Genomic DNA, 25507 nt, shown 5'->3' on the forward strand with positions numbered 1-25507 from the left:
ATCATGATTGTGTTTAGCAGTAATCCAAACAAACAGCAATGCTAACTTACAACCTAAAATTAATCAGGCTGCTGTGCTACTTTAGCTGGTGTGCTAAAAACTGAGATTTCAGACCTTTGCCATATACTGAAAGCTGCTCCTTCTTGTCCCTTGTCCCTTCATTGATTTTCTGTTCTCCGATTTTCTCTCTCCAACTGTCATTTGATTTGCTTCACAGGACCGCTGCTTCTAATTACTATTACTGCCTTCGTCATCTACTATCTTCACTCCCTCCTCCCTTTTTCCCTATTTCTTTCTTTTTCTACTTGCTCCTTCTCAAACTAGACCAGCTTTAGAAGCAGCAGGCCTTTGGCTGCATCATTCACTGAGAATACTCCTTTTTTCTGGTTAGCAAACTGATGAATCACATCATTCCTGTTTTCCGTGAATGCTCCTTCAGTTATATCCACGACTGAGTGTGTTCAGAATAGTTTCTGGGTTCTCAAAGACAGATGAGCATCACATAACCTGGATGTGGCTACATCCAGCCCTACCACTAAGTGAACCACATATTTTAAGTATTCTACATTATTTGACTACAATGTCCCAATGCAAGAGGGTAAAGGTATAGATGCAGATAATTTTTGGCCACTTTGATTATTTAGGATTAGATAAGCAGTGGGATATAGTTTATGATGGTATTTATGACAGTCCTTGAAAAATAATTTACGTAATGGTATTTTTGCCTAGAACAACTAAATCTAATTGGTTAAACAAAGAACAACCTGGTCTTCGAGTAAGGTTCTTTACCTATCTGTGCTCAACAAAACTGGTTGAAATTGAGACCTGCTGACTGATTAGTAAAAATGTATTTTTAACTTTTTACAGCTATGTGGACATTCCATAGCAAGAATTTATCCCTTTTTAACATGTCACATTAACAAGTTCAGGGTCTTAACAGATTTTCTCTTAGAATACGTTAAAAACAGGGCCAAAATGAATTTACCAATTATTTATGTAATACTAATCTCAATTGAGCTATGTATCTTACTCTTAGACTTTCTTCAATTAAATTCAGATATCTGAAGTTAAGTATATATTCCAAGGTAAGTTTCACAAGAAGTTAGTCTTTTCCTTTTTTTATTGATATAAGAAAATAAAGCACAGGAAATTAATCTTTAAAAATTAGAAAACAGACGTTATGAAAATTAAAATATTTTAAAAATTTTGAAAACCAAGATGATCACATATAGGATAATAAAGTTACAAAAAGAAAACTTAACAGAAAGGCAGAAAGCATCATAAAGATTCTTTTCAGGTCAAAAAAGCTTGGTATTTCAATCTTTAAATAAATATAATACATATAGTTTCAATATTAGAAAGTTGAGAAAGGGGGATACAATTGTTTAAAATATTTACTTTTCATAGTATTACAAACACTTAGAAATCCAAAACCCCTAATGGCCAGAATTATAATATGTAACACATAAAGCAGCCTCATTTTAAATGTTTTTCCAGTCATTTCAAGCCATAAGCTGATTTACCGTGATTAGCACTGACATTTCCTTTTTTCTACACATTTAAAAATACGTTAAAGTCTAGGAGATAGCAGACATCAAAACAGAGAATTTAAAAGCAGAATTAAAAATGAGATGTTTTCTAAAATGCTAATCATAGTTTTAACTCAAAAATATGGCTTGATTAAAGGAAATTTCTCAATTTTCTAAGTGCCAAACAAAACAAAACTGGCCCACTGTACCCCAACCCCTCCAAAACAACACAAAGCAAGCTGAACTGTAAAAGCCTACTTCTAAAGCTAATATCTTGCCTGCAAGACTGGGAGGGCTATGAGAACTGATGGCTGAAAGAGCTTTGGAAAAGCCCACACATTCCATGGAGAATACCACTACCTGGTGGGGGCTAGGCATAGAAAAGTGCCTTCCTGCCAAAGAAAGAAGAGAGAATCTGTATTTGGGATAGAACAAAAACCAATGTTACAGTATATGTTAAAACAAATGAAAATTTCAACAGTAAAAGAAAATTACATTAGATAGTTCTAATCACTGGTGCATAAGTATCTTAAAGTTTGAAAATTGCACCAGAAATTTTAAACTATTTTCACCATAAAAACTATTTGTTCATGCTTTAAGAAAATGGTAACAAGAACTTTCTGTGAATAAATTAAAATGCAACTACAGATGACAAAATGATTCAGATGAATAAATAAAGCTTCAGCCTTAAAATAAAATAAAATAAAATAAAACAGGTTAAAAACTAACCAGGTAAAGCTTTTGACTGTGTCTGTTCTTTGCTGGGAACATGCGCACCTCCACCAAATACAGCAGACCACATTTTTTCATTTAGAGGATGGGCCACAATCCGAAATAGTTCATTACTAGAATGTGTTGCCAAGCCATGGATGAACAGACTAAGATACACTGCTGTGAGAATCTCACAGAGCAAGATTGTTAGCCCAGACTGGGCTTCCTCACCAGAAGAACTCAAAAGTCGAATTAGAGAAGTTATTCCTAGAACAAAAAACAAACAGAGCTACCATTGACAATAAATTTAAAAAATTAACTACATTTTCCAATTTCTGAAAAAAGTTTATTGCATCAGGATTAAAATATTTTCTTCTCCAGATTCACAGACTAGGTTATTGTGTTAATGCACGAATGTTGAGCTATTTGTTCAATTTAAAGAAACACTGAAAATCTGTAATATGATTCAAATTGGATAGATAAAATTTAATTGCCATAACAAATGTTTTTCTATATGATAAAAGCAAAATTACAAAAAGTCACACAACAAAACATTTGAGTTATTTAGCATAATGATCAAGGAAATACTAAGGTTAAGTAACTGCATAATTTGTAAGGAGTGGTGAATACTGAACTGGTATGGATTCTAACAATATTTAATAATGATTATCATACAGCAAAACCAAACTAAACCTAATTTTTCCTCATCTGATTAAATTCAATAAGCCTAACAAAAAACTCATACATATTTAAATTATTTGTACCTGGCCATTGAGCTGGTGACGTGTTGGGAGTTACTGCTTCATCTAAGCTTCCTGTTTTCAAAGAATGTCGATGGGGAAGCAGTACTGTCTGATACACCATTCCAGTAAACTGATTCGTTTGAAATGAACTAAGAGAAGAAAACACTTAAGTAATAATAATCTACAATAACCTACAATAGTAACAATAAAACAATAATAATAATATACAATGATCTAAATTGAATTTCACATGCAATATTTCCACATTTTAGATCTACCTTCTAGGTTATCTTAAATACAAATTTTCGTTTATTAGTTATACTGCTATTACATCTAAGTACTGTACTCTATAGTCTAGTGCTATATGAAAGTGCCCTTTAAGTGTAAATATACAAATTTTCTAAATTAAAACACATGATAGGTTTTAAGTATATTTATTTAGTGAAAGACGGAATATGTACAAATGAGAAAATTAAATCACTATTGACCACAAGTAGCAAGCTGGTATATCAAACTTTAAAACAAGGTTATCTGCTTAAAAACAAAGCCAGTTTAGGTTCACTTTGATATTTAACAGCTAGTCTACCCTACATCAGGGTTGTTATATCAAAAACAAGGTTTCTGTCCCCATGAAATTTATAGTCTGGTGGGGGAATCAGACACAGATAATTTTATCACATTGCTTTTAAAGACAAAACCTATGTATAGAGCGCTATGAAAGCAAAAGGGAGGAGTATTTCACACAATTTGGGAATTCAGAGTAAGCTTCTCCTAAAGTAAATGGCACTTTAAGCTAAAACTAAGAAAACAGATGAATGAACAAAATAACTTGCAGCTTGACATAAACTATGAAATAAATGTGACAGAAAATGGTACAAAAAGTTTTGTTAAATCCTGTCAGAAATTCCTATATCACGTTAAGTAAATTGATATAATATTTAAATTTAGCACATTTATTGGTTTAGATCTGTTCTGATTGGCAAGTCTTATTAGTCATAACATTTTGATGCATTTGTAAATACTTTCTCTTGCTTTACTTTCCAGTTTGAAGATGGCAGACGAACAAAAAAAGAATCCCCCCCGCTACAGTGAGCCTATGGAAATGATAAGACAAAAACACATTGATGGAAATACAGCCACACTCAGTAACAAGAAAATGAACTCTTGAGTTGAAGAACCAAGGTCAAAGAAATCAAGCTGAAGCTACCTTGGGAATACATAACCAGAGTAGTAAACTGATGCTACCCACAGGAGAATTCAATAGGTAAGATAAACAGACAACCAAAAATCAACACCAACGAAGACTGACATCACGTAAGAGACAACAAACTCATTGAAACACCTGTACCTGAGGCAGCAGACTTATCAGAAAATTAGGGAAAGTGCTTTACACTGAGAGGTTAAAAAGATATCAAGAAATAAAGACACAAATTATAAAAATAAAAGTGGCTATTAAAATCAACAGAGATCTTAAAAATTAAAAACAGAATTTCTAAATCACAACCTCAGATAGGCTAAATAAAAGACAGGACATTGCTGAAGAATGAATTAGTGTCTGGAAAATGAAGCCAGTAGTTCTCCTGAAATGAAGGACACAGAAATAAAGAAAAGGAACATATGAGAGGAAAGCTAAAAGAAAAATAAGAGAGACCCACAAGTTCCAATATCTGTCTAATAGGAAAGGAAATAGAAGAAAGAAGCTAAAATATTTGGAGAAATAAAGACAGAGAATTTCAAGGATACAGACAGACAGAGAGTGTCAAACATAATTTTTTTAAAAAAGCCTAGATAAATCATAGTGAAACCTTAGGACATACAGAGAAAAATTATAAACACCAACTCTTCTGTAAAATTTTTCTCAATTCCAAGTCAGCCACTCCCTCCTCTGTGCTCCCTGAGCTTTTTACTATCATATTATAGTACTTGTTCAAGTAAAATGCCATGTTACACATCATTTATCAGTTCACATGTTTGTCTCTAACTAGACTGACCTTAAGGAAGGAGACCTTATCTCAGTGCATCACACTGGCATTGGGCAGTGATCAATAAAAGGCTGCTAAATATCACAACGTCTAGTATTCGGCAGTGATCATTAAAAGGCTGCTAAATAAGTTATATTGATAAGAGCTTACTTGTGATTTATTTGCCATAAAGGCATAAGCCAAAATTTCAAAGATAAAAAAAGTACTCACAACTTAGTCACATGCTTTTGCATTATTTAAAGTGGAGTGCCGTATAGGTTTTCTACAGCAAGAGCATATAAAATCTGAAACCTTATCGATTACTGCAAGCATTTTAAAATTTCACAAAAAAGATATTTACCTGTAGTTATGACTACCACAAAGGCACTGATAAATACAAGCAGAAAGTGAGGCTGCTAAAGTATGCATTACATATACCTGGAAAAAAAGACAAAGTTACTTTAAGTATAACTTTTTAAAAATGTAACTTTTATCAAGATCTAATATAATCAGCATTTTTAAAAAATGAAAAAACTATTATGCCCTTATAAAGTTATTTCCCTTTTTTTCCCCTAACACTCAGTTCTGCCTAGAGAGGTCTCATTACAGACAAATTAAAGAAAAAACATTGAGGTCTTTGGCAGAAGTTATAAAATACACACCTGCTACCTAATTTCTGTTTCAAGAGCAAATGGGAACAGATGTTAGCTATTCAGTAGTGCATAAGCCATGCATTAAAAAGCAAGCCCTCCAAGATTCAGGCTGCTTCTTCCTCAACCAAAATATGAAGCAGCTCAGCCTTATAAATGACAGTTCATCTAGCACAGGTCATTGTACTGAGGAAGAGAAGGTTCTAAACATCGCATGACAAGAGAAATAACAGAAGTAGATCTGAGGATGAAGGAGAAGCTTAACCTAGGTAAGAAAGTAGACTAGAATAGACTATTAAAAGACTAGATTCTTGATCTAATTATGAAGTATGACAGTCTTTTATGTAGATAAAAACAGGGAGCAATAGATTAAAATCTCTATTTCTCCTTCAATTATCAATAAGACATGGTATGAATAAAAATCAAGGATATCATCACATAAATGAAGACAGCAAAGACCATGCATGAGAGATTGCAAAAATGATCAAAATACTTTTCAGCTTCTCCAGTCAAAAGGTGGAGTCCTTTCTCCACTCACTGAATCTGGACTGGCCTTGTATCTTGTTTTGACCAAGAGGACACAGCAGTAGTGATATGTGAGTTCTGAACCTAGTCCTCAAAAGGCCTTAACAAATTCTACTCTTGCTGTTCTTTAAACCCCGGCAACCACTATGTGAAATAACCTAGGTGTGATGGTTAATTGTGTGTTTCAACTTGACTGGGCCAAGGGGTGCCCAGACATATGGTCAAACATTATTCTGGGTGTGTCTGTTAGAGTGATTTTGGACGAGATTAACATCTGAACTGGTAGACTGAGTAAAGCAGAATGTCCTCCCTAAAGTGAGTGGGCCTCCTCCAATCAACTGAAGACCTGAATGGAACAAAAGGCTGAGTATGAGGGAACCCCTGCCTGGCTGCATTGAGCTGCAACATAGGTCTTTTCCTGCCTTTGGAATAGAACTGAAACACTGGCTCTTCTTCAGTCTTAAGACTGCTGGCTTTTGGACTGGAACTTACTATCGGCTCTCTGGTTCTGAGGTCTTTGGATTTGGACTGGAACTACAGGATCAGCTCTCCTGGGTCTCCAGCTTGCAGACTGCAGCCTCCATAATTATGAGCCAATTATAATAAAGCCCTTTATACATACATACATATACATCATATAGACATATAAAAAAATATAAATTGACATGGCATGACAAGAGAATTAACAGAAGTAGATCTGAGGATGAAGAAGCTTAACCTAGGTAAGGACACACACACACCCCCTATTGGTTCTGTTTCTCTAGAGAACCCAGACTAATACGGTGGGCCCGCCTGCTGGAGGATGACACACATATGACCCAGATTCTCCTGAAAGCCCTACAAACACTCTGCCAACCATCCTAGATCATCCAAAATCAAATCAACCTACCAGCAGACCAAAGACAAATGAAAATATCCAGAGATCAACCCAGCTGGCGCAAACCAGAAGAACTGATGAACCAACCCAGAGAATCATGAGCAAAATAAATGATGGCTATTTTAAGCTACTAATGTTTCAGGGTAGTTCTCAAGCAGCAAAAGCAAAATGATACACTAGGGTTATGTTTATTACTAAAGTTAAATATAGAATAGAGTTTGGCTAAAATGAGTACCGTCTGAAGGAAATAAAATTCCTAACTGAATAATATGCAATGTGGGCATTTATACTACAGAGCAGTACAGGAAAAGAAGTGGCAAACCTAAATTACAAGGGTTAAGGTTATCCAAGAGGGTAAAACTGTAGGAAAGGCCACCATTAGGGAAGCAGAAAATCGACTGGTGTGGTATCATAGCCTGCGAGGTGGGCAAGAACCAGATGATAGACTATGAGGGGAAAAAAAAACACCCAGATACAAAAACAGTCAAATTGGGTCATATTTTAAAGGATTTTAATATGTTTGGTGAGTAAAGATGAAATATGAAAAGTGATATTAACAGTAGATAAAGTGGAGTGATACTGGATGGGAAGATGATATGGTTGATTAGATAACTACATGATTAGTTATGCATGAGGAACTCCTTAAAAATACATATTCTTGGGGCTCACTCTCACAGACTGATTCAATAAGTCTGGAGCGAACTTAAGAATCCAAACTTTCACAAGCACTTCAGGTGATTCTGCAATAGCTGGTTCAGAAAGCACTGCTTAGCCCAGTGGAATGACAGGGGCAAAATATTTCACATTATCCTTAAAATATGTAATGTTTCAATATTAACAAAGGAAAACTTTACTTACATATCAGTATTTTTACAGCAAAATATTGTTTCCATCTCTAATAAACAATGAGCTTTTTGGCTACGTGTAACTGTTAAAGGAATTACTTATGTATCTGCATACATACCTATTATGCTTATCTTAATAAAGTGGCTAAATTAAGAATAAATAACTAGCATTGTGATTAAAACATAAGTACCCTATTGGGTATAAGTAACACAAGTAAGATGAACCTGGTCTACAACCAGAAGTTTGCGTGGATCAAAATTAATATAAACTTGATAATATAACTATCAGTATGTATCAGTCTGATGTTTAAAATTGTTTATAAAAAGACTTAACACTTATCTTTTAGTTTCATCACAGTATTTAGGCAAATTAAAAGACTGAAGCCAAGTATACTTACTTTATTGCTTTGGATATCAGGATGAGGTGGTGAATCAAAGTTTATTATGGCATGTAAAATATCATGTGTTAGATTACTAAGGTGCAATAATGGATTGGCAACTACTGTTTTGGCACTGGCTGTGCAAGCAAAGAGGAGAGGTACTGAGGTTTGCTCTGACAGTGGGCTAGGAAATACTGGCTCTGAGGTTTCCTTAAAAACAAAGGGAAAAAAAGGTTAATCAACTTTTTATAATTATCCATTACTTAAGTAATTCAGGGATCCCTTTGAAAAACTTCAAAACAATCAAAAATTAAAAGCATAACAGAAACTGTTATAGAGTTAGAAGGGACTTTAGGATGTGAACATTCCAATTATACTGAAAAATTATGGAACAATACCCTCATCATAAGAAGTCCATCACCTTACAAGGCATTCATGTAAGAATGTGGAGTATGAATTCAGCAGATCATAGGGCCTGATGTCACATTGTCTTTAAACTACAATACATATATAACTCTACAAATTCTAATATGAACCACTACACCAAAAAAGAGTATTCCTGGGGCCGGCACAGTGGCACAGTGGTTAAGTGCACATGTTCCCCGTCGGCAGCCCGGGGTTCACCGGTTTGGATCCCGGGTGCGGACATGGCACTGCTTGGCAAGCCATGCTGTGGTAGGCATCCCATGTATAAAGTGGAGGAAGATGGGCACAGATGTTAGCTCAGGGCCAGTCTTCCTCGGAAAAAAGAGGAGGATTGGCAGCAGTTAGCTCAGGACTAATCTTCCTCAAAAACAAAAGAAAAAAAAAGTACTCCTTAAAGCAAGCATAATGAAGGAAATAATTCTAATATTTAAAAACAAAAAAAGCAGTATCAAAAACTGTTTTTTGTACATAGCTATCATATGTTACATACCTGCTGAGATTCTTGTAAAAGTAAAATCAATTCCATTCTCACAGATGCAAGACCCCCACCATGGGATCCATGAAGTATGCAGTAACTAAGAAACATCCTCAAAAGTGACTGATATTTCAAAAGCCACTGTCTTTTTTCCTGAAAATTTTCTCTCACTTGTTTCGCTTTTGTTTGGTGAAGCAAATCTTCAGCATCTTCGTTTAATCCAAATTCATCTCCACTTTTGCCAAATGCAGACTGTAATTCTTCGGCATCTGAACAATAGTCACAAGTCCTCTGAAGAGCTATCACCTCTTTTTCAAGCCAGTGGTACAGTTGGTAACGCAATTTTCCACCATCGATTTCATAGCCAGTAGATAAAGTACGAAGTTCTACTGTGAGAATCTTTAAACATGCTCTAAATTTTAATTGAACTGCAATTATATCTTCTGATGGACTTAAAATGTCATTTTCATCCAGTGTGCTGAGAGATTCTGTGTAATTAGAACTTGTTTCACCTATTTTTTTTCCTATTTTTCTCTGTAAAGGTTTTAGTTCTTTCATTGAAATAGGGAGATCCTCATTTTCTTCATCATTATCACTGTCCCATTTTAATTCTAAAGAGTCATCCTGAAATACAAAACTTGGTTGGCTCCAGTCAAAAGAAAGAGTGGAGTTTGACTGCTTCTCTGAGGAACCCTCTGAAGAAGATCCAAAACCATTCATCAGCGACTGTGAATGATCAACAGCAGAAGACTTATCTTCCCTTACATCCAATTTCAGTGGAGAAGAAAGAGAACAGTCTTTACTAGTATCCAGAAAACTAGATGTTCTAAAAAAAGGTTTTGTTTTCTTGATGACTTTTGGGATCTTTGATAATACTTCCAAAGCTAACATGGGGCAGCCAGCTTTTAAATGAGCACTGGCAGTAGTAAAAAATAATCTTCTTTCACTTAAACTAATTGTTCCTGCCAGTTCACTTTTTCCTGTTAAACTCATGTGTGTGGAAAATGCATCAGATGATCCAAAATGACGTCTCAGCAAAAGAGGATGTGTTCTTAGATAATTGTAGAAATTAAAAACTGCAGGATTACAGGCTGACGACATGACTTGATCTGAAAGTAAATTCATTTTATGAGCCAAGAAAAATTCTTCAAATGTTATACTGTAGTCCTTTTCCTCTACTATGGCACCTTTATCTACCTGGTCTTTTGACAAAATTTTATTAACAGACCACACTTAATACACAGCATTGAACAGATAAGAACACATTTGTAATGAAAGTGTTCTAACACAGTAGGAAAACAAAGGTTATGCTGATTTCACATCTCTTCAGGTAATAATCTAAGATAATTTAAAACATTCACTTACACACTCTTAGTGCTTTTTCTCCTACCCTCTTAGACACTCCTTCTCAGAATGCTGTGATACATCTTCCTCATCTTCTCTACCTCTGAATGTTGAGAGTGTTCTAGAATTCAGTGCTTGACTTCTTTTCTATCTACACTCCCTGGGTGAACTCATATAGTCCCATGGCTTTAAACACCATCTATATGCTGATGACTTGTACATATAGTCCCATGGCTCTGAACATCATCTATATGCTGATGACTTGTACTTCTCTATTTCCAGTCCCAACTTCACCCTGTAAATCTAGACTACTATATCCAAAGACCTACATTACACTTCCATTTATATGTACAAATTCTTGCCTCAGGGTCTTTTCATTTAGTGTGCCCTTGGCCTAAGCCACTCTTTACCCAGATACCTACACTGATTATTTGTTCATTTCAATTAGGTCTCTGCTCAAAGGTCACTTCATCAGAGAAGTCTTCTCTTTCTAAAACAAGACTCCCCCAAATCTGCTCCTACCCTTCCCTGTGTCATTTATCTATTGCTCAAGCTAAAAACCCAGGAATTATCCTTGACTCTTATTCTCTCCACATTCCATATCCAATCCAGTCCTATCTAACCAACCTTAAAACGATATTCCAAATCCAACCACTTCTCTTTGCCTCTACTCCTATCATCCTGGTCCAAGCGACTATTATTTTTTAAAAGTTTCTTCTATAATACAGGGTTTAACTGGCTCTAAAAGTATCTGATCTTGTATTCATCCCAAATTAAAATACATTTTTGACATGAATGCGGGTAGGTATGGAAAAGTGAATGGAAAAGGTGTTTTCTTTTCACTCTTCATTACATAGAGACTAGTCTAGAAATCTTCAGCTCAGATGGCTAGGAGAATTGAACAACTGAGTAACGTGGCTTTCTGATAAGTTTCTCATAGTAAGACACATGATACTTTCTGATTAAATGATGTTATGTCAAAAGCTATGAACTAAAACCTTTTCTAATAAGTACTCCAAATGATAAGATAACCTATTATACCAGCTACCAGACACAACTGAATTCTACCTATGGGAAAATATTTGAAAAGTACATCCTATGATTTTTATATGAATTTATATAAAGAACTCCATTTTACACTAACCTCTAGAAAACCTTTAGCAAAGTGGATTCTAAAACAAAAACTAGAAGTAGGGCTCAAAAGACTACATTACAAAAAATTCTCCACCTCACTCACCTCATAAACAAGACAGTCAAGAATTTATTTAAAGATTTTTAATCACACTACTTAACTTTCTTTACACTAAATATATTTATACTATAAAAATTACACAACTGAATAACAAATTCACTAACTTCCACCTAAGATAAACTGACATTATACCAGTATTTTCTTCAAAACATTTATATTCAAATGTTGATAATATTTATGTACAATACATCAATTTCATAAAAACAGAACATCCAAAGTCCTTGGTTTTAAAATAATTTATTTTTCTGGGGAGAAAAAAAAAGCAAAAAACTACATATACATAACTCTGTGTCCCCAACTAAACCATAAAGTTTTAGACCATGTCTTCAATTTGCTTTGTACTACCCTTAGCACCCAACAGTGTGTTCTGCACCTAGCAAATACTAACAAAATTCTTTTTTTAAAATAAAATTCTTAACCATTAATATCTTTGGAGTGTAGCTTACCATCATCCTCTCTGATAGGTTGCTTTATTAACGTTTCCAGAGCACTACCATAATCTTCCAAAATCCAATATGCCATACTCCGAAGAAAAGGATCATAATGTGTATTTATATTCAATGAATTGAGTTCACTGACAGGAGAATCAATTCCCAAAACTTTTTTACGTAAAATACATTTATATGTTGCAGATGTATCAAATTCAGACTCATAAAGTCTTGCTATTACAAGAGCCAACTGAATGTCATTCAATTTCTCAAGACATACCTTCACAAAAAAAGAAAAGAAACATTGTTTATAAATAAGCAGGGGCATCTTTTAAGATAAACTCAACTGACTCACTAATAACTAGACAAACACAGGCTTTATTAATATCTGAAATTAGTGAACAAAGATAATAACAAACAAAACATATATACTGCTTGCTTTAGCATATCCACTCGACAACATTTATGCTAATACTTGCAAATCTACCCACTAGTACTAAATATATATTTGCAAAAAGAATTAGCCCAATGAGGAAATAATGAGTAATTCCTAATAGTATCAATTCAAATGACATACATTGTTCTATTCTTGAACTTTTACTCTTCCTCATCTACATCAGCAGCAGACTATAGTGTTTCCAAATTAAAAAGTTGTTCTGAATCACTCAATAAAACTGAGCAAAAGGTCAATTGAGACAGAAATGTTATGCTATCTTAAATGTTTATAATTTTTTAAGGTTTACTGAGAAATAATCAGTTAAAATTCGCTAAGGTTCATGAACTAAGGCATAGGCAAATACAGATTCAAATATGTTTCAACTGATAGGAAAAACTTTTTTTTTTAACCTGTTCATGAGTATTCTTAAGAGGCAGATCAATTACCTATCTCTTCTAATCAACACAACTGGGATAATCTTAACTCTGTATAAATACCATTCAAGCTAAATGACAAAATTTTAAGTCACTATTAAATATTACCAGTTACTTTAGGTATTTAGCCTTGTGTTATTTCCACTACATTTAAGTTGAAATTAAAAACAAAAAACAATTAAGCCCTAGATAAAGAGCTTAAAAAGATGACAATACTGTTTTCAAAAATATTTCATTCATTACCTCAATTGCATCTCTGAGGCAACCAGCTAAAAGAAAAAATGCGGCAGAATGTTCAAATCTTTGTTTGCCTAACAAAGAAAAAGCATTCTTTAAAGCTGCTTTACGCCATCTCTCATCCTCAAAATTATGTCCAAAAAACTGTGTCATCTTGGTGTCTTTTTGCGATCTACAACGGAAACAAAGGTGAAAATTTTGGAACACAATGTTTCTACATCAAAACCAATTTTATAAAGACAGCAACTTAAAAGTTAAGACTCAAAAGAAACATTTGCCAGTTTGTAAATTACTATACATCTACTTCTGAGCAAAAAGAACATTTATGGTAACCATTTACTTTTTCATATAAATCTCAGAGATTATTGAAAAAATTTCTTTCAAACAACAAAGAGAAGTGCACTAGCAGCATTGTGAGAAATTATTTTTAAATTCACGCAAAATATATAATTTACATAAACTTCTGTGCTACTTTACCATTTAAACCTCATCTATCACCTGTATCCCTGCTGCCCACCTGATGCTGACTTTGGTGATCAAAATCTAAGGAATTTGTTCTGATTCAAAACAATCCTGAAAGATCTAATCTCTTACAAAACTGATCAGTGCCATATTTCCCCGCAAAGGTTGCTGTTCACATGGATTCACTTAGAACTGAAGCCAAAACAAATAGTGAACTACTTACGATAATCATGTTCACCAAGTGTTACTGAGGACAAGTGAAAGAGAAAAATTCTACGTGACCCTAGCTCAAGAATGGGGTCAGGGCCCACAGGAGAAGGGCAGTTTGGAAGAATAGCCTGGTCCATGAGGTCTTAATAAGGCAGAGGGTAGATGTCTGTTCCAGATTCCACCAGTTCATCTTCCCCACTCCAGATGCAAGTTTCTGGTTTAGTTTTTTTGTTCTACAGGAGCATCAAGAGAAGTTCTTAAAATAAGCAAAAAAAATGCTTTTCTGGACTGATAAATCTGAAAATAAACTGAAGTGATCTTATCAACATTCTTCTGCTCTAGAAAACACCTCGGCTTTTTCCCTATGAAATTGCTCCTTAAATACGAAAATAACTAAGAATCTACATGAATCACACTAACAAGCACAATAAATCTTTACTTCATACATTTATTCCTCATAAAAAAATTTTCATTTTGAAGCAGTTTTCTCACCTACCTATATAATCCCCAAATCACAGCTTTCTTTTTCATGGCAAGGTAAAAAATGGCAGCATCTAAAGGATCATTCTTTCTATAAAAGGCTGCTTTGGCTACCTATAAGTAGAAAATATTAGACAAAATGTCACAGAAACAATTTTTAAGTGAACAAATAATTTCCCACATATACAAGACTGGTACACATTATCTATTTAAATGCTCGATAAATACAGAAAATATGTATATGAATGCATGCACGCATGTATATACATATACATATTTATTTTATAATTACAAAAGTAACTTATGGCGGTAGCCTCCAAGGACACAGACAGGTAGAAATGAGACTATGCTTTTCATTACAAGCTTTTTTGTACTATTTTATTTTTCTAAACATGTATATATATATTATTTTGTAAAAACCAGACATATACTACTAAACAAATGTGTCAACTAGCAATTTAAGAATTAGAATATAGATTTTAAAAAATTTTATCAACATGATAGTTTGAAATATAAAGACTAAAAGCATTTTACTGTTTCAAAAAAAAAGCAGGAGCGAAAACATGGAATGTCATTTAAAGAAACATCTAAAATATATTAATTAATTAATTTTTGTATCAAAATAAAACACTTACCTTTTCTATGCATTTACGTAAGATACGAGTATTCCTGACCCACCACCCTACACCCATAGCTCTTAGTTCAGACCAAGTGGGACTGTCTCTCTGCATTGCTGGCAACATGTTCAACAGTTCTTCTTCAGCTACTGAGTGAAATGCCCAGGCAAAATGACTAGTAGACAGGCCTGAAGAAATGTGAAAAATAATGGTTATAAGAAATATAAACATGACTATATAATGATTACCAGAAATGTGTGTTCCATATTTGCCATAAAAATGTCTAAACTTTATATGAGACTCATAGATTTACAATTAAGTGTTTAGGGTTAGAGGGAATATGGGTTACTTTTTTTCTTCCTTCTCCGAACAACTCTATCATTTCAATATTTTCTACAATGAGTATATATTTTCTATAATTAAAATATAATTTTTTTAAATATAAGAAAAAATGCCCATGGCAAATACCACTGTGTTGAGGATTTCTTTTCGCTAGGTATTATACATGATCTTTTCTTAGAAAACGAGAAACACAAAGCATTATTCTATACTGGTATGATTCTTCAAAGCTGATTCTCATCTTACTTTGGTCAACGTTTATTTTATGGATTTAATTTCATGGAATTAAAAAAGCATCAAGTAGACAGTATAGTTTGGTGAACAGAACTAAAAACTGCAAAGACCCTGGAATCTGAATGCATACATTAAATTCCAGCACCATCCCTAATCAACCATATAACTTTGGCCAGTTACTTAGTCTCTTGATTCCTCCTCATCTACAAAATGTGAATAATCATAGCACTTACCTTATAACATTGTTGTGAGGATTAAAAGAAATAATATAGTTAAAGCGTTTAGAATAGAACCTGGCGCATAACTATTATTATCTCATATCACTATACTAGTAAGATACTTTTTATATTTAGACAGCATCATTTACATCAACAATTCTCTCAACCTACTGGCCCATACATGTTATTGTTCAGCTTTTATTTTGTCTCCTCACAGTACTTTTTATTTAGTATTATTTAATGAAGTAAATGATTAATTTTTTTTTTTTTTTAAAGATTTTATTTTTTTCCTTTTTCTCCCCAAAGCCCCCCGGTACATAGTTGTATATTCTTCGTTGTGGGTTCTTCTAGTTGTGGCATGTGGGACGCTGCCTCAGCGTGGCTTGATGAGCAGTGCCATGTCCGCGCCCAGGATTCGAACCAACGAAACACTGGGCCGCCTGCAGCGGAGTGCGCCAACTTAACCACTCGGCCACGGGGCCAGCCCCTAATTTTTAGGTTGTGGCTCTGACATATACGGACTCAAGTTTTTAAGCTAATATCCAGTGTCAAGCTATCCGAAATGCCCACTATACCCAAGTCTTTGGAAATAAAGACATAAAAATTAGGAAGATAAAACAGGGGCTGGCCCAGTTGTGCAGCGGTTAAGTGCGCACGTTCCCCTTCGGTGGCCTGGGGTTCACTGGATCGGATCCCGGATGAGGACACGGCACTGCTTGGTAAGCCATGCTGTGGCAGGTGTCCTACATATAAAGTAGAGGAAGAGGGGCATGGATGTTAGCTCAGGGCCAGTCTTCCTCAAAGAAAAAAGAGAAGAAGACAAAACAAAACAAAACACCTATGCTGTGACTGGATCGTTATTGTAAATTATTTTTAGATTCCTATTCTCTACCAAATTCAATAATTTTTCATAAATAATTAAAGAATTTGACTTGGAATTTTAAGCTTTACTTTTCCAAAGCTGAATGCAAAATGAGGGGAAGGAGGAAGCAGAAAGAGAAGCAGACAGAAAGGAAAAGAGACAGCAAGAACAGAGACCAATGAGCAGAAGCTAACCTGTAGAGTCCCAATAAGACTGTTTAAACCTCAAGATCCAATAATGCTGGAAGCCAGCTCTCTCTCTTGAACTTCCTGGGCATTGAGCAAATAAATATCCTGTTTTGTTTAAGTTACCTTAAACTTAAGTAAAGTATTTGTTACTTTGTGAGTCCTGATTCACAGGTTATGAGAGTATCTGAAATGTTATTCAACTAACACCTGAAACACACATTAATGTTAACAGTAGTTTTGGGGGTTGATGGATTTTTATTTTCCATGTTTTGTACTTTTTGTAAAATACTTAAAAATTGAATATGAATTATTTCTATAACAAAAATGTTATTCAAATTTGGAGGAAAAAACTGAATTCAGATAAATGACAAAAAGGAGAAAAAAGAAAATCTAAAAAGGAAATTAAAGAGAATAAAACGATACTAATTGGCCTTTAATGTATGATACATTTGAAAATGTAACACAGAATATCCAATTGTCCAATATCCATTTCTTCATTAACTTTTTCCATCTACCAAAAAATTCCAATGTTTTAAGCAAATAAATAAATATTTTAAAAAATAAATGAAGGAAACTTAGTACATGTCAAATTTATGATCATTATCATAGCTGGGCAAAAACAAACTTAAAAGTTCTCAAGCCTCTCTTCTTCTACTGGCCTTACTTCCTTTTAATAGATTACTACCAAAATCACCTTGGTGTAGGAGTTGAGCTCGATAAGCTGGAAGGGAAGTTGTAAGAAAAGTATGAAGTCGAACAGCCAAAAGAAATTTTAACCCACATTCATCAAGAGTTTCTCCACCTATTAAAAAGAAAAAAGTATTTACTTATTTTTATTTATAAAAAACCATTTCATTAGGAAAACATAAGTAAATGCTAACAATTCTGGCAAGCAGCATACGACACAGCACCAAAGACAGGGACACAACATTCTGAAACTGACAAAAGTTAGTCTAATTATCATCTAATATTTTTCTATACAATTATACATTATAGAGAAAAGCAGTAGTATAGTTAAATAACTTGAAAAATAATAAAGAAGACAATGAATTGACTCAGAGTCTATGACATTTTTTATATTCTGACCTTCTCTGATCTGAATCTTAGTTAAATTAAAATGTGACTGAATTCTAAAACAGTTTAACCTTCTCTGTGGTGCACTTTACAATATTTTCCATACTGATTCAAGTCATACATCCATCCCAATAATAATAGTGCTGCTAACACTGGAAGAAACAGTTATACGGTGGGAGGGCCTGATTTTTACTTTAAACAATTAAAAAATAAAATGCTAATAATAAATTCACACTAAAAACTAATATCTACTAGGAATACTTCTTAAAATGTCACAATTATGACCAACTTATTCTTTTCTTAAATTTTTAATTATTATTTTTTTCCCCTTAAATTTACCCCATATTTTCCTTTCAAGCATAGTTCTAGAGATGCATCCTACTGACCTACATGTGGTACAGAAGGATGGACTTGTTAATTTCAGAACTTATTTGAGATTTGACGGGAATTCTACATCCAAATTTTTTAATAACTCAGGAAATTAAGAAGAAAAAATACTCTCTCTGGGTGAGGAAAATACCTAACTATATTATGTTTACTTTTGTTTTCTAGATAGGAATATACATTAATGCTAATTTTTTTTAAAACTTCAATATTTTAAAAACCAAATTAATAGTGGATTATTACAACATGAGAAGAAAAAAAGCAGAAAGCACCTTTCATTTTCAAGTATCTAACTATTTAATAAGAATGTTAACTCGTTAAACTCAAAAGGATTCAGTTGGATCTTTAACATTCTTAAGCAATTAGGTAAAAATAACAGGCCATAATGAATCTTTGTGCATTTTCTCAGAGTACTATGACTTATGGGATAAATAGTATACATTCAAGTTAAAACTATTGTGAAGGCAGCAAGGGTGATTTTAAAAACCTTCATGGGCATCATTTTTATAACAATTATTTAAGATTATTTTCTATGAAAATAGGTAAAAATATTATCATCAGTTTTTTCCTCTAATCCTATACCCAATTTAGTTTTACCTTGGCTTCTGTCTCTGCTTTCTCCAATATCAGTGCTGGTTGTTGCAATCGTATCTGCTAAGGCCATCAAAGACATCTGCTCCATCCGGCTGAGTCCTGGTAAACTAGAATGAAGTAAGTGGCCAGAAAGAACCTGAGCATGCTCAGGACCAAAGTAAGTCGGACTGTATTGTGAAAGGTCAATAACCCTGGGCTTTGTATTTTCTTCATCTGTCTCTAACATATGACTATCAGTCGTTAAAGCTGAGATCTGAAAAAGCTCATCATAACTTTCTTTTGAGTTATTTAAAGTACTCTGATTACTAGATTTCTCCAAAGATGAGTAACAGCTATCATCATCTGCTGCGAGTAAGGCATATAGAGGAAGTGGAGGGACAGAATCTATTTCTGTGTAATCTGTATTTTCACTCTTGTTGAATGCCTGGGGGTCTCTGGTTGTGCTTCCACTAGCACTGATAGTGAGAGACCTAAGGCGGCGTTCGTGATTGGATTCAGCTTCATTAAGAGCCACAACTTCCCCAGCAATGCACTTGACAAGATGTGACAAGATGGCCTTTGCTCTCCGAACTTTGCCAAGATCCATGAGTTCCAACAGCTGCAAGGGATGGTACTGAGGTAAAGTTGGAGAAAGAACATGAGCTGCTTCAAAAAGACCTGAATCTTCCATATCCACAGAAGAATCAAATGCAGTTTTCTTTCCACAGATTTTCTGTGCAAGACTGGTCATGGATCGAGTCAGAGCTTTCTTTGGAGGATGTAATCCAGAACTTGATGAGTTACTCTGTTTTATTAAACTTATTATAGATGGAGTGCTTCCACTGTATGAATCTGTTATAACAGGTTCTTGTTTAGCAGATGGCTGCCACTGGGAATATACATGCATTTCACAATCCATTCCTACCACCAGGATGCCATCCCGTACCCATGATAAAGAAACAGGAAAAGGTGGAGAACCTTCCACAGAAGAAACCAAGTCCACAGTTCGTAACAGTACAAATTTAGAAAGAGGCACAACTTTAGTACTCTCCCAGAGGGGAAATGCCAGGCTTTCCTTACCAGTCTGTTCTTGTACCTTGCCAGCGAGGGGTCCATACATAAAAAGTTTTGATCCAATTCCTACAGTCAGGATATGAGAACCATCTTCTCTAGACATCCAATCCAAGTGAACTAAATGTTTTGTGTTTGATGTGATACTCTCTTTACTGGATAAATATACCTCTTGTTTATTATAGGCCACTAAATTGCTATCAATACTAATGCCAGAGTCCAACACTGTATTTAATTCATCTAAATGAATTGTCTGTTCAAGGACCCAACATGAACCTCCTGTAGACTCACATTCAAAAATACTTACATGCATCACAAAGTCCTGAGAAGATCTACTATTAGGTGCAGGCTGCTTATATGCTACTGCTAAACGATTTGTGTGTGCACAGCTAACTTCTACAGGCCTACCAGGTACAGTTATACTACTATTGTTCTCAAGTCCATCTTCAATAAGTAATGGCCATTCTTCCCAAATGTATACAAGATCCATTTTTCCATTCTCTGATGTGGCAGATTCTCCACCTGTTACTCTGCATCTCCAGAATCTTACTTTCTCATCTGAGCATGAAGTTGCCAATAAATAAGGAGCACTGCATATGGGATATATGGAAGATGAACTCAGATGTCCTAAAATAAAAATAACCCATTGACAAAATGTCAAATTTGGTTAAATATTTCTGTTTTCACGTACTAACAGTTTTCTTCTTTTGTATGAACTACTGTTAACAACATGACAGTCTGTATGTAGTTTAAGGGTCAACAAGATCAGTAAGAAACTTTCGATGACATCAAAAATGTATACAAAAAGCACAGTATTACCAAAACCTAGAGCTGAAAGAGAACTCTGAGATAATTTACTTCAATTCCTGTCAAGGTAAGGATCCTTGACCAAATGTGTTAAGTATCCTATGCCTAAATCAAACAGGTAGAACAAGGCAGAATTAGAAAACTTGAATTCTAGTCCTGGTTCTCAACCCAGCATTCTTTTCACAACTCTTTGCTAGTTTTATATATTATTATAAATCTCATTTTAACAAGATCAATACATTTAAAAAAATTTGTCAACATTTATTGGTTCGTTCTCTTTAATATTTTTCAATGCAATTTCGTGAATGGCCCACACTTACCTAAGTACTAAATGGGCCCACCATGATTGAGGTGTATTTGATATAAATGATGCTGAGAAGATTCCTAAGCGGGACCTAACATTTACTTGGACTTAATGTAATTATATACTGCTAATTTACTAAACCAGGGGTCAGTAAACTTTTTCTTAAAGGGCCATACAGTGCTAACTATTTTACGCTTGCTAGCCATAGGGTCTCTGTTGCAACTACTCAACTCTGCCACTGTAGAACAAAAGCAGCCATACACAAAAGTAAACAAATAGGTGCAGCTACGTTTCAATCAATCTTATTGACATAACAGGCTGGTGGCCCACAGTTTGCCAACCCCTGTCCTACGCTTTTTTTTTTCTTTTTAACATTGGCGCCTGAGCTAACAACTGTGGCCAATCTTCCTTTTTTTTTTCCTTAAAGATTGGCACCTGAGCTAACAACTGTGGCCAATCTTTTTCTTTCTTTTTTTTTTTTTTGGCTGCTTTATCTCCCCAAATCCCCCCCGGTACACAGTTGTATATTTTAGTTGCAGGTCCTTCTAGTTGTGGCATATGGGACGCCGCCTCAACATGGCCCGATGAGCGGTGCCACGTCTGCGCCCAGGATCCGAACCAGTGACACCCTGGGCCACGGCAGCGGAGTGCAGGAACTTAACCACTTGGCCACGGGGCCGGCCCCTGTCCTAGTTAAACTATTAAACATAAACCACTAATTATCACAGAAATGTTATATAAAATATCTATTGTATTTTTAAAAGCACACTTCAACAGAACTGTAGTAAAGTTTTTAAAAAACAAGTCCTCAAGGAATATAGCAGTATTGCAAAAGGACACAATTAGCATTATCCGTTGGTTTCTCTGAGCTGAACAGAGCATAAAGAGCTTATCCTTCTCAATAGTCTTGATTAAAAGAAAAAATTCTTAAGATGAGGAAAAAAAGTTTTTACCATATGCTATTTTTGCCAAACAAACAAATTTTTTGTTTTTCCTTAGGACTTCTTTTGTTTTTACAAATTCAACTTGGGCCTAAATAAGAGGATTGTTTTTAGAAATATCTTCAGTTTCTCGTATATTTGCCATATTATTTTAACTGGAATTCAGTAGTGAAGATCATACTGTTCTAGCTAAGAATAACAGCTCTCAAAATTGTGTCAATGCAAAGTCATTATTTTTCAAACTTTAATTTTCCTTGCATTGATGCCTCTTTTATTAAAATATACAAAGAAACAGAGTGTAAAAATTGTCAGAACACTGTTATCCCTATTCCCACTAATTTCACCAATAAGAAAAGATTAAGCACCTGATAACGACATGGCAATCTGAAAAGCATTCAAAGTTATCAGTCAAAAAAATGACAGAGAAGTAGAAAAGATCAAAAACTCACACTGTGACTATGAAAATAAAAGAATTAAATGATAAAAAGATGGATTTCATTTTGCTTTTCTTGATACCCAGAACAGTGGTTCTCGATCTTTTGTGGGCATTAAAATCACCTGGAAGTCTTGTTAAAAAAGACTGCTGGGTCCCACCCCAGAATTTGTAATTCAGTAAATCTAGAGTGTGGCCCAAGAACTTTTATTTCTAACAAGTTCCCAGATAATGCTGATGCTGCTGATCTGGGGACCACAGTTGAGAACCAATGCCCTAGGATAAGAATAATAAATATATATCAGAAACTATACACTCAGAATCCTTCACAGCACACAGCTCCAGGTAGCCACTACCAGTATTATCAAAATTGGCAAATAAGATGCAATCTCGTTATCATCTCTGCCCTAAAAACTTTCACTTTGTCTTCACAAAAGGATAATGAAAATTGTTTTAGACATCAATATTAAAGACTAAAACTGGCTGACAAATGCCATGGTAATCTGAAAACATAATGAGAAATTTAACTTTCCCATTTAGGGTACTTCCTTCCATTTTTGCTTCTGTGTGGATTTAAAAAGAGATAGTTGTACCTATTTTTAAATACCTACTAAACACTCATGGATTACAAAGTTTGATGAGTGTATTTTCACAAAATTTACAAACCTGCTGATGGTTTAACACTTATTATCTCAACTCCTTCTGGCAAGTGCAACTCTTGGCTATAAACCATTTCTGAAGACAGAGTCAACTTGCTGGTACTCTGGAGATTTGCTCTGCAAGCCTGATACTTCTGTGAAAAAGGAGACAGGATCTGCTCTGGAGAAGAAGAATAATGTTCTTCTTGCTGCCAAACTGCTTCAGATATTTTAGTATTTACTTTTTCATCTATAAAACATAAAAAAAGAATGAAAGACCAGGGGGGAACCCTATAAACATTACAATTGCTACATTTTATAATCCAAAACTGCCTTGTAAAAGATAAAAAGCAAACATATCAATATGATTTTTTATAGCAAGAAAATCAGAGAACCATTTTGTTTTTAATTAAATGAATAAACTATAATTATTGTCACTCAATAAGACTAGCTTTGAAAATATGTACTGAACTGTCTAGCCATATATAATTTGTTAATTTAAGCCTACTTAAAGTTCAGGGGAAAAAAAAAAAACAGACTCACCCAATGAGACAGGAATGGATTTTAAATGTAAATTCCACATCTGTAATAATGAACGGTTGTCTTGAGTACACTCTATTACAATTAGGTAGAATTTTTCAGAAAATCGATTAGATGAGCTGCCTGTTGGTATCAATGATATTTTTCACTATTAACATGGATAAACAAGCAACTTATTAAATATATCAAGTTACAATAACTGAATTTTTTAAAAAATTCAAAATTCTTGTCTAAAGTTCCAAACATAAAGTGTCATTATAGAATGTAATCAACTTCTTTACCATGTGAATTTATATTAACTTAAAATTTTAACAATTAAATGTATGCTATGCTTAAATGTCATTTTTGAATTGACTTAAAAGATCATATATTAAAGTCATCACTATCACATTGTTCACATATAAAGTAGGAAACATCTGAACAGATAGGAACTATGGGATAGATACTTTAAGTGAACATATCATGAGGAAAATTGTGTTGCCAAACATATTTTCAAGTAAACAAGTTCCATAATAGAATGACCTGTTAATGATGTTTATCTAAGGACCAAAATGTAAGTATTTGTTATACCACATGTTATTCAAGAAAATCGTTCTTAGTCAAACTGCAGAACTTAAACAGCACACAAGTTATTCAAAATAAACAAATGCACCTATGTAAAATATATCATAAAATCAGTGGTTCATTACTGCCTGAAAAAAAATGAACTTTTCTTTTCCTTTTTGGTGAGGAAGATTGGCCCTGAACTAACATCTGTTGCCATCTTCCTCTTTTTGCTTGACGAAGACTGTGCTGAGCTAACATCTGTGCCAATCTTCTTCTATTTTGTATATGCAATGTCACCACAGGATGGCTTGATGAGCAGTGTGTAGGTCTGCATCTGGGATCTGAACCTGCAAACCCTGAGCTGCCAAAGTGGAGTGCACAAACTTAACCACTACACCACTGGGCCAGTCCGTGAACTTCTTTTTAATGACAGACTTTAATCCAAGTTTTCTTAATTATAAGCTAGTCTTCATTATGTACAAAATTATGTAAAGAAAAATTATACTATAAAAACTAAGAATATATTTTAAAAATCAGACAGCAACTGTTACTAGACTGTAATAATTTATCTTTTCAAATTTGCATTAGAAAAAAGTTTCCAAAGGAATACTCTGGGAAAGAAAGATAACCATAAATATCTAAAATCATACTGTGTTAAGAGACTAAATGAAAATATAACTTTGGTAATGCATTCTGGATAAGTTAGGCATTTACATTACAAGAATTAAGAGGAAGGAAAGAATAAGGATTATAACAAAAGAAAAAAGAAGAGAAATCAATCTACTTCTGATAATTTTACTAACAAGAAATAAAGACCCAACAACGAAAATATCTTTAAAACATTTCTTCTCTTCTTGACATTAGAGTAAAATAAGATGAAAACGTAACTCCTTGGGTATCTCCCAGGAAACCCTGATAATGAAGATAATAGTTTTTGAGTATAAGAATTCTCTGAATATTTTTTTAAAAACTTAAAAAAAGTTAAAAATTGAAGAATCATAGAAAAGAAAATGCTAGAATAGATGAAGATCATAGCAAAACTCAACCTTAAGCATAGGAGAGCAATTTCTTTAAAAAGTCTGATAGAGATGTGGATTAACAATATTAATATTCTTATTAATATTTTAATATAAAAAGAAAAAAGAGAATATTTTGTTGATATAAACGACCCCTTTATTCTGTACCTGACATCTTTATTCACCATTTTTTAGCATCTTTCCAATATTATATTCAGAGGTTACAAAAGCACTTTAAGTGTTTTTGTACAGTTCATGAATTCTCACGGAAAACGACAGAAGACTAAGTGAAAGCAGTGGCATGAAATTAGACATTC

General features: G+C 34.1%; 1 protein-coding gene across 4 annotated transcripts in view; it reads right to left on the reverse strand.

Moving 5' to 3' along the window:
• Positions 1-25507, reverse strand: part of DMXL1 (Dmx like 1) — a 132883-nt gene that overhangs the window by 57489 nt on the left and 49887 nt on the right. For 2 of the 4 annotated variants that reach the window (XM_046665500.1, XM_046665499.1), the window contains exons 16-29: positions 23632-23751; positions 23117-23338; positions 18919-20592; positions 17558-17665; positions 15041-15210; positions 14422-14519; positions 13260-13425; positions 12165-12426; positions 9138-10231; positions 8240-8431; positions 5306-5382; positions 3005-3132; positions 2259-2507; positions 1808-1921 (exon numbers count right to left, since the gene is read on the reverse strand). In XM_046665500.1, the coding sequence (XP_046521456.1) occupies positions 1808-1921; positions 2259-2507; positions 3005-3132; positions 5306-5382; positions 8240-8431; positions 9138-10231; positions 12165-12426; positions 13260-13425; positions 14422-14519; positions 15041-15210; positions 17558-17665; positions 18919-20592; positions 23117-23338; positions 23632-23751 (4674 nt within the window). The remainder of the gene's footprint in view (positions 1-1807; positions 1922-2258; positions 2508-3004; positions 3133-5305; positions 5383-8239; positions 8432-9137; positions 10232-12164; positions 12427-13259; positions 13426-14421; positions 14520-15040; positions 15211-17557; positions 17666-18918; positions 20593-23116; positions 23339-23631; positions 23752-25507) is intronic. The other 2 variants (XM_046665502.1, XM_046665501.1) reach the window with 1 other exon arrangement.

This window comes from Equus quagga, chromosome 7 (genome assembly GCF_021613505.1).
Source record: "Equus quagga isolate Etosha38 chromosome 7, UCLA_HA_Equagga_1.0, whole genome shotgun sequence".
NCBI classification, from domain to species: Eukaryota; Metazoa; Chordata; class Mammalia; order Perissodactyla; family Equidae; genus Equus; species Equus quagga.